The 16,251-nt window shown below is 34.3% G+C and overlaps 1 protein-coding gene across 1 annotated transcript in view; it reads right to left on the bottom strand.

The window, feature by feature from the left end:
• The window catches only part of LOC150081364 (brefeldin A-inhibited guanine nucleotide-exchange protein 3), a 235,668-nt gene that overhangs the window by 41,168 nt on the left and 178,249 nt on the right, over positions 1-16,251 (bottom strand). Inside the window, exons 24-29 of the mRNA XM_090380184.1 lie at positions 15,983-16,162; positions 15,277-15,544; positions 13,093-13,261; positions 12,731-12,875; positions 11,616-11,808; positions 6,915-7,085 (exon numbers count right to left, since the gene is read on the bottom strand). Of these exons, the coding sequence (XP_090236310.1) occupies positions 6,915-7,085; positions 11,616-11,808; positions 12,731-12,875; positions 13,093-13,261; positions 15,277-15,544; positions 15,983-16,162 (1,126 nt within the window). The remainder of the gene's footprint in view (positions 1-6,914; positions 7,086-11,615; positions 11,809-12,730; positions 12,876-13,092; positions 13,262-15,276; positions 15,545-15,982; positions 16,163-16,251) is intronic.

The following is a 16,251-nucleotide window of genomic DNA, read 5'->3' as shown; positions in this document are numbered from 1 at the left end:
GAATCACATGGCCCACCCATTTGAGTCCAGTTGATCTTATTCTACCTAGAATTTTCCTTTGTTCTTGGACACATCTTAATACTTCCACATTTCACACTTTTTCAGTCCATTTAATTTTTTCCATCCTGCACCAGCATCACATCTTGAAGGCCTCAAGTCTCTTTTTGTCTCTTTTTGTTAGAATCCATGTCACTGCTGCATATAGTGCCACTGACCAGATATATGTCTATTATTTTCTTTCTAATTTCCTGTGACATCTTCTGTGTAATCAATGACAGTTTATTCTTGAAAGATTGTTTTGCCATTGCAATTCTGGATTCAATCTCAGTTTGACATGAAATGTCCTGTGCAAATAATTGCCCCAGATACCTAAAGTGCCTGTAACAATGTAAGATCACTCATCAGTGAAGATAGGATATTAGAGCTGGAAAAGGAATTAGAAAATGTGAATTGGAATATCATCGGTTTGGCTGAAACAAGAAGAAATTAATCACTTATAAGTTTATCAAGTGGAAATTTGCTGTACACCAATGGAAACAGTGAAAGGAGCAAAGGTGGAGTTGGCTTTCTGGTTCATAAAGATATAAAAAACAACATTTTGGAATTCAAAAGTACATCACCAAGGGTGTCAAGACTACTACTCAGGATTTCTAAGCAGTACAAGCTAAAGGTTATAATGATTTATGCACCAACATCGAGCCATAATGATGAAGAGGTTGAAGAAATGTACACCAAAATTGAGAGTCGAAGATGTGCAGAAAACCCACTACACTATCATTATGGGGGACTTCAATGCTAAGGTTGGAAGAGACAAAACAGTGCAAAAAGAGGAACTATAGGAAATTCTGGAATTGGTGAAAGAAATGAAAGAGGTGAAAGACTTGTGGCAGAATTTTGAGGAATGTCAGTAATGAACACTTTTTTCAAGAAAAGGGTGAACAAAAAGTGCACATGGAAGAGCCCAAATGGATTAACAACTAATGAAATCAACTTCATCCTCACTAACAGAAGATTTATCGTGAATGATGTTACCATCCAGAACAAGGTAAATGTTGGAAGTGATCACAGAATGGTAAGATGCACACTTGATATAGATGTAAAAAAATAAAGGAAAAAATGACTCAGGTAAATAATACGAAGGTCTTTGAGATAACAGAAGAGGAGAAAAAGCAGTATGTACTGGAACTTAAGAACAAGTTTGAGCTTCTGCAGACTGTTCAGGACCAAGATATCATCGAGGAATATCACAACTTTCCGAAAGTGATAGAGCCCAAGAAACTTATAGGTAAAAATAAATCCAAAGAAGAAAAAATTAGGCAAGAAAAACTGTCATGATGAACCAAAGATGATAAATTAAGAGCAAGATAAACAATGACAAGGATAAAATTGAGTATACTGAGTTATGCAAAGCCATTAGAAAGAGACTCAGAGAGGACATAAGGAGATTTAACACATGAAAAATAGAATAAGCATTAAGGGAAAACAAAGGACTTAAATCAGCAGCCACGAGCAGGAATATAGAAAGATAAATGATACTGAAACTGAAGAATAGTGATGGTGTTCTTATAAATAGCAGAGAAGGCATAATTCAAACAGCAGAAGACTACTATGAAGAATTATACAAGGAGCGAGGGAATGATGTCAGCAGTGGGAAAGATGGATCACAAATTAATAACACATATGACATACCCAATATCCTTCCTGATGAGGTGGAACATGCGTTGAAGAAAATGAATCGGAAAGCCCCAGGGGAAGATGAAATTACTGTAGAGTTGTTAAAATTGGGAGGAAGAGACACAGCACAAAAACTGCCCAGACTCTTCACAAAATGCATTGAAAAGGTGTGATGCCTAAGGAGTGGAATAATGCAATCATAGTTTTGCTGCATAAGAAAGGAGATAAATCAGAAAGTGGAAATTACAGACCAATTAACTTGTTATCCCACATCTACAAGTTGTTCACAAGGGTCATTACTAACAGATTAGAAAGAATACTTTATGAGAATCAACCGAAAGAACAAGCTGGCTTTAGGGCAGAATTCTCAACTATGGATCACCTTCATGTAATATCACAGCTAATGGAGAAAGCAAATGAATATAAAACACATTATGCCTGGCACTGGAAAGACAAGACATAGATACCCATATTATGAATTTTAAGAAAATATATGAGAATGCTACCTCCTTTATTAGACTACACAAACAGCAGCAAATTTAAAATTCAAAGAGGAGTTCGACAAGGAGACACAATCCAAAGTTGTTTACTGCTGTCCTTGAGGAAGCTTTCAAAAGATTAGACTAGTCGCAGAAAGGAGTCAATGTGAATGGAGAGTACCTAAACCATTTATGATTTGCAGATGACATTGTGATCATAAGCCAAGATCCCAAAGAATTAGAGGAAAATCTTAATCAGTTATGCAGAGTTAGTACGGATTTCGGGCTAAAGATGAATATGGCTAAAACAAATGTAATGATGAACAAGTATGCCACAGAAAGGGTTATAATGATTGAAGCAGTAATTGAAAAGGTAGATTCATGTACTTATCTGGGACAAGTCATTAGCTGTAATAATGATAAATGGCTGGAAGTCAAGAGAAGAATAAATTTTGGATAGATTGAGGAGCAATACCCCAATTTGTCTGAAACGTAAAATAATGAACCAATGTATACTCCCCAAAAGAATGGAAGAGAAGCTGAGAACTACACAGCAAAGGATGGAGTGAATTATATTAGGAATCAGACTGTTAGATAAGAAGAGAAACATATGGATTAGGCAGCAAACTCAAGTAAAGGACATTCTTATCAAAACTAAAGAACTAAAATGATCTTGGGCAGGACACATAGCTCAAATACACGATGACAGATGGACTAAGAAAATAACAGAATGGTACCCAAGAGGAGCTAGAAGAAAACCTGGAAGACAATGACAGAGATGGATAGATGAAATTCACGAGTTTATGGGTAGTAAATGGATGGCCATTGCACAAAACAGAAGGAACTGGAAAGTTGCTGGAGAGGCCATCATCCTGCAGTGGAATGAAAATGGCTGATGATGATGACCTAAAGTTGTCTGCTTGTTCTATTCTTACTCTATCGATCAATTCGGAAGGTAATTAACCTTTTACCAATCATCATTGCCTTAGTTTTCATAATGTTTATCTTCATTCCATACTTCAGCACTTTCTTATTTAGTCTTTTGATCATTTTTTGCAGCGTAGCAGGGTAACCTTCTAGCATGGCCTGATCGTCTGCAAACTTAATACCCTGTACATACTTTTCACCTATTTTAAACCCCCACTTCTTATTCCCGAGCACCTCCTTTATTATCACTTCGGCAAAAGCATTAAACAAACCAAGTGAAAGTAAGCATCTCTGTCTTACTCCCTTTTTAACTTTAGCTTTTTCTGTCTGTTCTCCCCTCACTCTTATCACAGCATTTTGTCTTCTATATAAGTCACAGATCAGTCCAATAATCTTCTCCTTGCATCCCATTTTCTCAAATAATGGGTACAGTTCTCTCTAGATTACTCTATCAAACACCTTCTTGTAATCCACAAAACACACAGAGGTTTCTTCTTATACATTTTCTCTCCCAACACTCTCAATGTTCCAATAGCATCTCTCATTGATCTGCCTCTGCAAAAGCCACACTGTGAGTCATCCAGAAATTGTTCATTATGTCCATACATACTTTGATAACTTTCAGCAGAATTTTGGATGCATGGGTAAGAAGACATAGTTCTGTAGTCTTGACATACTGTTGGTGTCATCTTCTTGGGTATGGGGATTATGATTGACATGCAGAAATCCTCTGGCTAATGCTCATCCCTGTATATCATCTTTATCAGTTCAAATAAGGCTTACTTCAGATTTTCTCCTCTGTATTTTAAAAGCTCTGCAGGTATGTTGTCAATTTCTAGTAATTTCTTATTGCTAAGGGATTTTAAGGCTGTGTTAAATTCATCTTTAGATATTTCCTCCTCCTCCTCCATGTTTTCTTGTTCTTCTAGTGCCATATTCCTCCATGTGCAAGTGCTTGAATCGTCATAAAGTTTTTCAAAATATCTCCTCCATCTTTCCTTTTGTTCTTGGAAGTTCAGTACTGTCATTCCCTTTTCATCCTGCATTGCTCTCATTTGGATTCCACTACTCTTTCTTGTTAATTCTCTGATTTTTTTATGCGCCGAGTCCACCCAACCTTGTTGTTCAAGCGTTTCAATCTCTTGACAGTTCTCTGCCCACCACTGTTCTTTAGCCTTCCTATATTCCCTGTCAATTTCATTCTTCAGTCTATGATAGTTCCCTTGATCATCATTTTTTTGGCCTTTCAGTCTCCTCCTCTCATCCATTTTCTGCAGTAAAATATCCATGAACCAAGGCTTTCTCCTAATTATTTTACTTTTACCCAGAGCCACTGATGCTGCTTTACAAGTCATCTCCTTGATTAAACATCAATTTTGCTCTAGATCATTCACAGTCTCCTCAGCAGTGATAACATTGGTCAGATCTTGAAACACATTTTTTGCACTCTCCTGTCTAAATTTCTTAATGTTCCATCTCATGAATTTCCTTTTATTCAGGCACTTAAATTGTAGTTCCACATTCATTTTCAAGAGTGAGTAGCCTGAATCTCCATCCACTCCTGGATAGGACATTGCTTTCTTCACTTGGTTACAGTATCTGTGTTTAACTAAGATGTAATCAATTTGGTACCTTCATGAGTCACCAGGATTCTTCCATGTGTATCTTCTGTGGAGTGATGCCTTAAACCACATATTTGTTACCATTAGACTCTCTTCTATACAAAACTCCAGTAAGCGTTGACCTCTTGTGTTTCTCACACTCAGACCAAAATTCCCCACTGAAGATAAAAAAATAATTAAATAGTGCAAAAACTAATTGAATAATATATACGTATATACACTAAGTGATCACTGAATTATGACCACCCCTATGAAAACTGAATGCGACCCGTTGACCATGTGAGGTACGAGAGTGTGGAGTTAGTAGACCTACGTAGCATAGATAAGGTGTCAATGGTTCAGTAGGTAGTAAAATTTCGAACATGATGGATAAAAGGAAAGGTTTACTGGACTTTGATAAAGGACAGATTGTGGGTGCTCAACGAGCTGGTGCCTCGATTTCCCAAATGGCTGAACTAGTGGAGTGTTCGAGAGCTGCTGTAATTTAAGTGTACCAGGACTTGTGTCAAAATGATCAAACGATGACCCAATGGCAAAACTGCAAAGGCCAGCGAAAGGTTGATGTCAGAGGTGAGCACCGGATCCGATGACTCGTACAGGCACAGCGCTGTTGAAGAGTTGATTACCCAATACAACATGAGCCAACCCGGAACAATATCTGGCATGACCATGCGTCACATGCTCGCACGTATGGGCTATACCAGCAGATGACCCCTACGGCATCCTCTCCTAACCAAGGTTCATCGGCATAAAAGGCTTTGCTTGGTGAAAGCATGCAAGTTGGACATTAGAACATTGGAAACAGGTGTGCCAGGTGGATGAGTCACGTTATTTATTCCACACCATGGATGGTCATGTACGGATTTAGTGTCAACAACATGAGGCTCTTGATCCATCGTGCATGGTATCAAAAGTGCAGGCAGTTGTGTGGGGCATGTTTCACTGGCAGGAACTTTGAACTAATAACCTGGTGCATGTGGAACAATGTATCAGTGGTTTCTGCTATTGTCAACTGCTTGCTGACTGTGTGCATCCCGCTATGTTACACCTTTTCCCAAATGGCAATGGTGTCTTCCAAGATGACAATGCGCCAAGCCAATTGGGCACTCGTGCAGGAATGGTTTTAGGAAACAGTTCTGACTTCCAGTATATCGATTGGCCTCCGAATTTCCCCGATATCAATCCCATAGAGCACTTGTGGGACACTATGGAAAGGCATATCAGCTGTCTGGATACACCAATTACCTCCATACCTGAACTGCTGACCACATCACACACAGCTTGGTTGGCCATACCTCCTGAATGCTCCTGACCTCTTGTTGAATCAATGCCACGTTGGATAGCTGCTGTACTGAGGGCAAAAGGAGGACCTACAAAGTATTAGGTAGGTGGTCATAATTCAGTGATCACTCAGTGTATATTCTGTTTATATATATATGTATAAAAGAGACAGGGAAAGCAACAGAAAACTACCCTGTAAAGAAAGCATATCCAAAGTAATCCTATGGTGAGTTGTAGATTGTGTTTAGGGTCAAACAGCACCAGGGGTTTCCCCCATCTCCATCCTATGGTGAATGAGCTAGAGATACCTAGATCTAGCAGCTACAAAATCATTGTAGCACAACAGAATGCTGATGGTGATGTTGGTCCCAGCAGGAGCCGACATCATCATTATTATTATTAGTACTATTAGTAGTGCATAGTATTATTAGTACTGCATATTTTGTATGCAGTACTAATAATAAATAAATAATATTTTTTTCGTTTAAATTTAATTTAAGATTAGAAATACTTAAATTTTTTTATTTTAGCTGATACAATATTGCAGCATCTTTAGCAAAAAAAAAAATATATTTATCATGTAACCACTGCAACCAATTTCTAGTCTGCATGGACTCCTGATATAAAATGAGCCTTAACTACAACTTGACTACCAACCATGCTGTTGGGTTTTGATTAAGAACTGATGCTATAATCACATATACATTTTTTTTTTTTTTTTTTTGTTAAAATCATATCTATTTTGATTTTCCAATATATATTCAGCTAAGTAGTAAAGCATTCTACTACAAATTTTAAACAATATTAACTCATTTAAAAATGCAATACATTATCAAACAAATAAATTATTATTTCCAATTTTAAGCAGTTTCAAAATGTAAATTGTTATGATCATTATAATGAAAAAACCATAACCTGAAAATCAACTAACCTGCTAAAGTCTGAATATAGTCAACGACCAAATCTGCAGCCAATCCACAACACTGTTTAAAGTTTGAAGCAAAGTTATCCCACCCTCTATAAATACGAGTTGTACGCCTGAGCCAACCTTGCAACATGGGAAGCAAAAGATGGTTCACACAATATATTCCAAACTCAGGCCCTGTAATTATATAAATAAATGAGGTGAGAACTTGAGCATTTTCTTTTAAATATAATTTTAACTTCATCTGAAAAATGAATCATACCTGTATTTTACTAAAAATATTTTTCAGTAAACTAAAACCATCAGAAGTAAAGCTACTGCCTTAGTTTTATGTTTAAAAATCATTTATGTGGCTGAAGAATGTGATGACAAAAATTTGTAGGAATACAGGTGTGAGGTGTGTGTACACCTCTCTCTCTCTCTCTCTCTCTCTCTCTCTCTCTCTCTCTCTCTCTCACACACACACACACACACACACACACACACACACACACACACACACACACACACACACACACACACACACACACACACACACACAAATAAATTAGAAGGAGAGTTAAAATAAAAAATAGAATAATGCCAACAGTATGGCAAGACAAGAGCGAAAATAGTTGAAATTAAACCTAAATTAAATCAAACCAAACAGGGAGGGAAGAGAGGGGTAACAAGAGTAAAAATATTGCAGCAGAAACTCTCTAAAATAATTTAGAAAATCTAAATGTAAGAATAATAATTCATTTAATTTTGAAAGCCAATTAAATAGAAATTTAACGGCACTCCAATTAAATAGAAATTTAACGGCACCCCCTCTGATGGGCACCAGGTCCAAATTTATGTGAAATATCACCAACAGAGATGTAAACCACTACAATAAAACAAAACAAAAATAAACCAAAAATAGACTGACGATCACACCCCATCTCGACAGAGGACCACAAGGCCAACAATGGTCAGGAAATCGCTAAATTTCGATCGCTAGACAAATCGCCGCAAAGGAGAATCAATTGAAAGATCAGTCCGCCACCCGATTCCCAGATCGAACCACCAATGCAGGGGACTTGAACAGCGGTGGTCCTGATGCAGCGAAGATTAAAAAATAGAACAGCTACGAGCACTCCAGTGCAAAGCCACACTACTGACAAAGTAATCTTAACCAGATTATATAGACAAATAATGAACTATGGATGGCAGCACAGATGCAGCGTTAGCATTTTGCCCACTACTGTCATGTGATATAATTATACATATATTTGAATAACGTTTAAAATAGTTGGAAACGGAATCTTTCATAATAAAAATAAAATAAAAAGGTACAGCATACATCAGAGGCAGCAAAAAGCATATTCCTCTACATGATGCTTGAAATATAACCATACAAATAAATTAGAATGAGAGTTAAAATAAAAAATAAAATAATGCCTGCAGTATGCCAAGACAAGAGCGAAAATAGTCGAAATTAAACCTAAATTAAATCAAACCAAACAGGGAGGGAAGAGAGGGGTAACAAGAGTAAAAATATTGCAGCAGAAACTCTAAAATAATTTAGAAAATCTAAATGTAAGAATAACGCTTCATTGAATTTTGAAAGCCAATTAAATAGAAATTTAACGGCGCCCCCTCTGACGGGCACCAGGTCCAAATTTATGTGAAATATCACCGACAGAGATGTAAACCACTACAACAAAACAAAAATAAACTGACCATTACACCCCATCTCAACAGAGGACCACAAGGCCAATAATGGTCAGGGAATTGCTGCATTTCGATCGCTAGACAAATCGCCGCAAAGGAGAATCGATCAAAAGATCAGTCCGCCACCCGATCCCCAGATCGAACCATCAATGTAGGGGACTTGAAGGTTTAATTTCGACTATTTTCACTCTTGTCTTGTCATACTGCTAACATTATTTTATTTTTTATTTTAACTCTCATTCTAATTTATTTGTATGGTTATATTTCAAGCATCATGTAGAGGAATATGCTTTTTGCTGCCTCTGATGTATGCCGTACCTTTTTATTTTATTTTTATTATGAAAGATTCCATTTCCAACTATTTTAAACATTATTCAAATATATGTATAATTATATCACATGACAGTAGTGGGTGAATTGCTAACGCTGCGTGTGTGCTGCCATCCATAGTTCATTATTCATCTATATAATCTGGTTAAGATTACTTTGTCAGTAGTGTAGCTTTGCACTGGAGTGCTCGTATCTGTTCTATTTTTTAATTTTCATTGCATCAGGACTACCGCTGTTCAAGTCCCCTGCATTGGTGGTTCGATCTAGGGCTCGGGTGGTGGACTGATCTTTCGACTGATTCTCCGTTGCGGCGATTTGTCTAGTGATCGAAATGCAGCAATTCCCTAACAATTATTGGCCTTGTGGTCCTCTGTCGAGATGGGGCGTAATGATCAGTCTATATTTGGTTTATTTTTGTTTTGTTGTATTGTAGTGGTTTACATCATTGTTGGTGATATTTCACATAAATTTGGACCTGGTGCTGTTAAATTTCTATTTAATTGGCTTTCAAAATTCAATGAATTATTATTCTTACATTTAGATTTTCTAAATTATTTTAGAGAGTTTCTGCTGCAATATTTTTACTCTTGTTACCCCTCTCTTCCTCCCTGTTTGGTTTGATTTCGACTATTTTCGCTCTTGTCTTGCCATACTGCTGGCATTATTTTATTTTTTATTTTAACTCTCATTCTAATTTATTTGTATGGTTATATTTCAAGCATCATGTAGAGGAATATGCTTTTTGCTGCCTCTGATGTATGCTGTACCTTTTTATTTTATTTTTATGAAAGATTGCGTTTCCAACTATTTTAAACATTATTCAAATATATATATATATATATATATATATATATATATATATATATATATAATATAATATTATTGAAGTGTGTATTTTAATATCAGTTGTATTTATTGAAAAAGTTGTACCCACCCACAACAATCTGTACATAAAATCGGAACAGAAAGTACTGGTTAAAAGTTCAGTGCATTAATTCCAAAGTCAAAAAATATCACCTCTAAAGGCTGGGGACTTGATTTTTCTGAGAACTTGATTCCAATGATGCAGACAGACAGACAGATGAAGAGTATTCCAAGTGATTCCTACAAACTCTACAAGATTAGCTCATCTTATTTCATGACTTTTTTTTTCTTTTGTAGATGAGGTAATGTTTTATCTAAATGAAGAGGTTATCTAATTAAGAGAAAATAATCATTATTTTGCCATTTATATAAAAATGCATTGATTGGACCATCAACGATATTGTGATTTCTAAATACTCATGAGTAACTCTCATATTGGAAACAATTCTCTTCAATGTTTCAGACAACATCCCTGTAGCAAAAGTGATGCAAATATAATACTTAAAAATATTGCACTAATGAACTTCGGACAGACAATTTTGGCAATAGCTATATAAATGCTTTCCCAATAACTGAATTGGAAAAATACTGGTGAAATAGCTTCCAGATAAAGAGTATATTCTTCTTCCCACATTTCTGATTTATTAGCATTATTTACTTCTTCCAAATATTTACCTAATCTCTCTAGCTCTACAAGACTAAGTGGTAACTTGTTCCAATATTTTATTACTTTTTGATTAAAGGCAATTTTACATCCAGTCTAGAATTGTCTTTCCTTAATTTGAATCTATGTCCACCTGTTTGCATTATCATATAAAGAGAAAATATGTTCTCATCATTAAGTTTGCTCAATCCTTTTAAAGTCTTATAAACACTCAGATCCCCATGCATACACCTAGTACTAAGCATTAAATATTATAAAACTGGATCTAGTCATGCTACCCTATTTCATACCCTTCTGATCAAAAGGCCCCCTCCCCACAAATGTGACAAAAACATTACCTGATTTGAAATTTACACACCCTACTATAGTATGCATGTTAAGACTATGATGAGAGATTATGTGCAAATAGAATGGGTGAGAAAGTATGATTGCCTTCTTATGAGTGATTTCAATTTTCCCCTTACTGAACAGAGCAGGAGGAAGAGAACTCACCATGGGAGACAATTTTTAAATTAACTAGATAATTGTTATTTATATCAGTATGTTAGGGAAAGTACTATGGGCAAGAATATTCTAGACTAGATCATCACCCACAAACCATATAGTACAGAAACCATTACAAAGGATGGATCAGAATTATCCGTCCTTTATATATTTTCAGAATTATCAGAATCAGAATTATCCATCCTTAAATATATTCATCAATATATTTTCTAAGTGGGACAACAAAGCGACAGAAAAATCACAGTTATTAAAGGAACAGGCATGGGATTTAATTTCAGGAAAGGTGACTGATAGACTAAGATGCTATACAGGGAGGATGAATACAGGTGAACTATGAAATGTGTTTTAAGCAGAACCACAAGACCATGAATACATAAATAGTAAACCTTTGATATTTGTGGAAGAAACATTCCTGGAAATCACTGTGAATATTAAGACCAAAGCCTCATAGAAAAAAGATGACTAGATGGACCTTCTTTATATCAAGGCATTTCTGTATATAGTTATATATTAGAAAAAATAAATATGTAATGATCTTTAATATTCATAAAATATTTTGTGTTACATTTAAAAGATTACTGTACAGATGCAGAGACAGAGAGAGAGACATTTATTTCTGTGTATGCGAATTGCAGAGTTAAATTATATACCTGGAACTTCCTTCAGATTAAGAAGCATTGTAAATAAAGTCTCCATTGTGTGTGGCTGATATCGACGAGGACAAGTAGCAACAGCACCAGCTAAACCTTCAAGCAGAAGAAACCAAACGTGCAACACTCCAGTGGGTTGATCTAGACTTTTTAGTGTAACTAAATCCTCTGGAAGAATGGTGCTGGCATTATCCTAAAAAAAAAAAAAAAAAAAAAACATAAATACTAAGCCATAATCATAAGTCTTTACATGGTAAAATAAAGATAATCCAATAAATACAGAAATTTTATGAAAAGAATTACAGAAAATATTAAGAAAAAAAAAGAGAAAAATTAAGCACAGAAAAGACATTTTGCAAAATCTCTGCACATACATTTCAAAGTGGACTGTCATGGTATGGATGATGTGCCACCAAACTAAGCTTGGTGTACATATGGGAACTTTCTTTTTTTTTTTCCCCTACCTGCTTATATCAATTTTATGTACAATAATATTAGATACATTGAAAGAGGCAGTGATTTCAAGATTGGAATGAGCCAGCCAATAGACTTAATCCAGACAGATATCATGAAATGGTGACATCCCATGAGTAGTTCTCATTACCTATTGATGGAAAACTATTTGCTGATCTTTAAAAGATGTATTTACTGAAAATTATAATCAGCAAAAATTAAGATCAAAGTTCAACAGGTATCATCTGGCATCACAAACTTCAACTCATATATGATACTAGAGTACTTTAAAGTTACAATAACTTTTTTGTGCTTAGTTAAAAAAGAAACATGGTAAAACCTAACACAAAGTAGTGCTATTTTATATAACTATTTCAATTTAAGAAAGAAAAGAAAAGAAAAAAATGGAGAATTCTGATTCCTATATAACTGATAAAATTGTAAAATATTTTCAGGCACATATTCCTTTCTGTTTTAGCCCATGCAAACAAATATGCATGCAACTTTAGTTAAAAAGATATAGAAGATAAAGTAAGCCTTTACACCTACATATCAGCTTTCAAGGACATGAAACAAGACACAAAATAATATACATAAAGATATATTTCTATGATGTATCACATACTATTATATAGCTCCTTAAATATTTAATAAAGCCTCACCTGAAGACTTGGATTTATACTGCCAGTATCAATATTATGTTCTACTAAAGATAATGAAGATTGAGGTCCTTGTTCTTTGAAATAAACAATTTCCATGTTTGGAATAACAGGCTCTACAAGATTAGGCTGGGAATGAAGTTGGATCCTATGGAAATTAAAGTTATACAACAATATTCTTTAAGCATTTATTTTTAATTGCACTTAAGTTATTACTTTTATTCTACAATTTTATTAATAGTGAAAGAAATGACTGAGGAGGTCAGAATAGGTGTGTAGTCAATTAAAATTTTTAAAAGTTATAACAGAATAAATTTTCTTTGATAAACTGTATAACTAAATGTAATAAGAGCAAAAATACATACCTATTAGCAGAGTGAAAAACTGGACAAACACGCATTTTATACATAGAAGCAAGAATAGAGGCACATCGGTCAAGATATTTCAGAGCTGCTAAACAAAGGTCGAGTGGAAGTGTACTGCTTTCAGTGATATCACAAGGGAGCTCTTCATTATTATTATCTTGTATTTCAGCTATTAAAAAAATAACTAAATGAAATAAACTACTTCAAATTATCTAAGAAAATATAGCAATTTAATTTTTTACCTGAAATGTCGGCTTGTAATTGCTTAGAAATCACATGCCATTTTAAAATATTTAAATTTTAATAATTTAGTATTAAGGGGAAGGGAATTCAGTGAACAATATTATAAAAAAATCATCCATCCCACTTAATACTAAGTTATCTTATTTTATCATTTCTATTAATATTTTCATATATACAATAAAAATTACTAAAACACAAGTAATTGCATCTCTTTATAAGGCTTCAGTATTTTCTTTATAAAGAGATGTAATTACTTGTGCTTTAGTAATTTGTTTGTTTTAGCAGGTGTTTTGAAATTTTAATTTAAAATGAAATAATCTCAATAATAAGAATAAAACATCTGAAGAGCATTGACCGAAAACTACTATTTGAATATTAAAGTTGCACTTATTGCTTGTTTACTTTCAAATTTAAAACGGTGCTGTTTTTGGAACAGAAATGAAATTATCAGTTCAAACAACATTTACTAAATGTTTTCACACATGTTCCTATATTTTCCAAATGTTCCCACAGCTTTGCCCCTAAGTTCATCAGTAGGAAGTAAATCAGATGACACAATGAAGGTCAACTCATACTGGTTTTGCAACCATTATAAAAGTTTTTTTGAATAAAATCCCTAGACATGTATGTTTGAGTATTTTTTTGCTCCCACTGCTACAATTGTAGGAAAGATAAAAACTAATTGGCAAGTAGCTTTCAATGGTGTTTACTGTAATAGAAACAATAACAGCGATTTACTAGCAGCCATACAGCTGCTGGTAATTATTCTAGTATTCAAGAACAGTATGAAAGCTGACAACACAGAATATACTTGTTGATATTGAATTTGGATTTCTGTAGATTTTCAGGAAATACGTGTAAAGGAAAGTAAGATAGCTTCAAAACATAAAAGATGAGGGATAAATAAGAAAAAGTTAGTTCGATGAATTTGGAATTACACTGTAAATGGAAGTTGGCTAGTTGATACATACATTTGCCAGTTTGGAAAAACAGATGGAATTATAGCTGCTACAAGCAATTAAAGAGACCATTGCCAATGAAAATATCTGTAGAAGATACATGCAGCAGAAATGGAATCTTTGTGTGATAGGAAGTGGAGTGAATTCTTATGCAAGGAATTTTAAGGCAGTTACATCACCAGATGGACAGATTTTGTGTCCTGTAGGGACAAAAAATCTGATTCAATGGATGCTGTCTGCTATTTTCAAAGTCCATTAAATCAGGGTTCATAAAATTACAGGTTTACTGTATTTTTGTATTCTTTCTATTGCAGAGTATCTTGTTTCCACAAAAACAATGTATTCTGTCATCAAGTGCAGACCACACTGAGAAAATTCTAACTGAAAAACTTTGAACAATTTCTACAGGCCTGAACTGACTAACAATGCTCTTTTCATGAATTCCCTATTACCACTAAAGGGCAATATTCCAGACACTTTCAGATTTGGCACAAACTGACTTTTTTTTTACAACATTCCCTCATAACTATGAAAAAATATTGGTAAGCCACTAACTTCATTAGTACTTACATAAATATGTTTAACAATATCACATTTTGTATCCTTATGTCCTTAAAAGGTGGTAATTTTTCTACATTATCACAAATACTAGAGAGAGAGAGACTTTTATTGCACCACCTTCAATTGTAACAGTTACAAGATTGGATAGTGTTGCAATGTCCCTTCGCAGCCAAAAGGCCAGATTAAATTAGTATATAAATTCCATTAGTGTTAAAATGCAGGTAGCTTTACACAAATCATATTAAATCAATGAACACTAAATACAGAAAACTTTAGAGGTATGATCTTGTGAAGATGAATTAACTGCTTTGTTTATATAGAGTTGATTTTTATTTCAATTATTTAAGCTACTATGTGATGCTAAGACAATGTACAGAGACAACACATTTAATGAAAATTATAATTTTCATAATGGAATTACCTGGTCCTCTTACATGTTTTAATAAGCAGAGGAGACAATCAACTGCGGCATAAGCAAATACAAAAACATTGTTTGTTCCTAAAAAAGCTTCAAAAACATCAAGAACTACACGCAAGTGATGTACTTGTTCTCTGCCCACTTCTGCTGATGGTTCTGAGGTAAAGTCACAAGGAATCCTAACAGCTCTTAAGGCACCAAATAAAGGACGCCATCCAGATCGAATCTCAGTTGTGCATCCTTCCACAAATTCACAAATAGAGCTTATGATCTGAAAGAGGAAGAAAATTAACTTTTAACTTTTAAAATTTAGTCTAACATTTTAATTCCACTAAAGATTTCCTTTAAGTTTTAAAAAGTATGCCCCTTTGGTTACAACCTTAGACATGCATAGCATCATAACACAGAACAATTGGTTTAATTTTAATACTTTTTCATCCTCTTAAGATATTTTGCTAGCACACTGTGCAAGCTGTAAGTAAGCTATAAAAATTTTAATATAATTATTTATATATAATTATAGATGCTATACTGCAATATAATCTTAATTTGACTTTTAATGATGCATTGTCACTTAAATACATAGCACATAAAAAAAAAAAAAAGGAATAAAGTATTCAAGAAGTATTAAATCTATACAATTTAAGATTCCTTCCTTTAAATTTTTTTCCCCTATAATAATGAGTTTTTCATCAATAAAAGATATTACCTGTTCTTGAACATCAGCATCACACAATTCCAAACATAATAGATTTTCGAAGGGTTTAAAAAGAGCTTCGTTGAAGTGAAAATGGGGAAGTTCAGAACTGGCAGACAATAATGCATTAACTATATCATGGATTGCTGTTACTGCTCGCTTTGAGATTATTCTATCCTTGTGACAAGCTGCCTATTAAAACAGACATTACACAATGAAAAGTAAAAAATATTAAAGCATATATTAAAGAAATATCTGCAGAGAGTCAAATTACAATCACA

Source organism: Mastigoproctus giganteus, chromosome 8 (genome assembly GCF_048544385.1).
Source record: "Mastigoproctus giganteus isolate SK-2022 chromosome 8, ASM4854438v1, whole genome shotgun sequence".
Taxonomy (NCBI): Eukaryota; Metazoa; Arthropoda; class Arachnida; order Uropygi; family Thelyphonidae; genus Mastigoproctus; species Mastigoproctus giganteus.
Note: the sequence above shows the minus strand (reverse complement) of the source record. Positions and strands in the feature narration are given on the sequence as shown.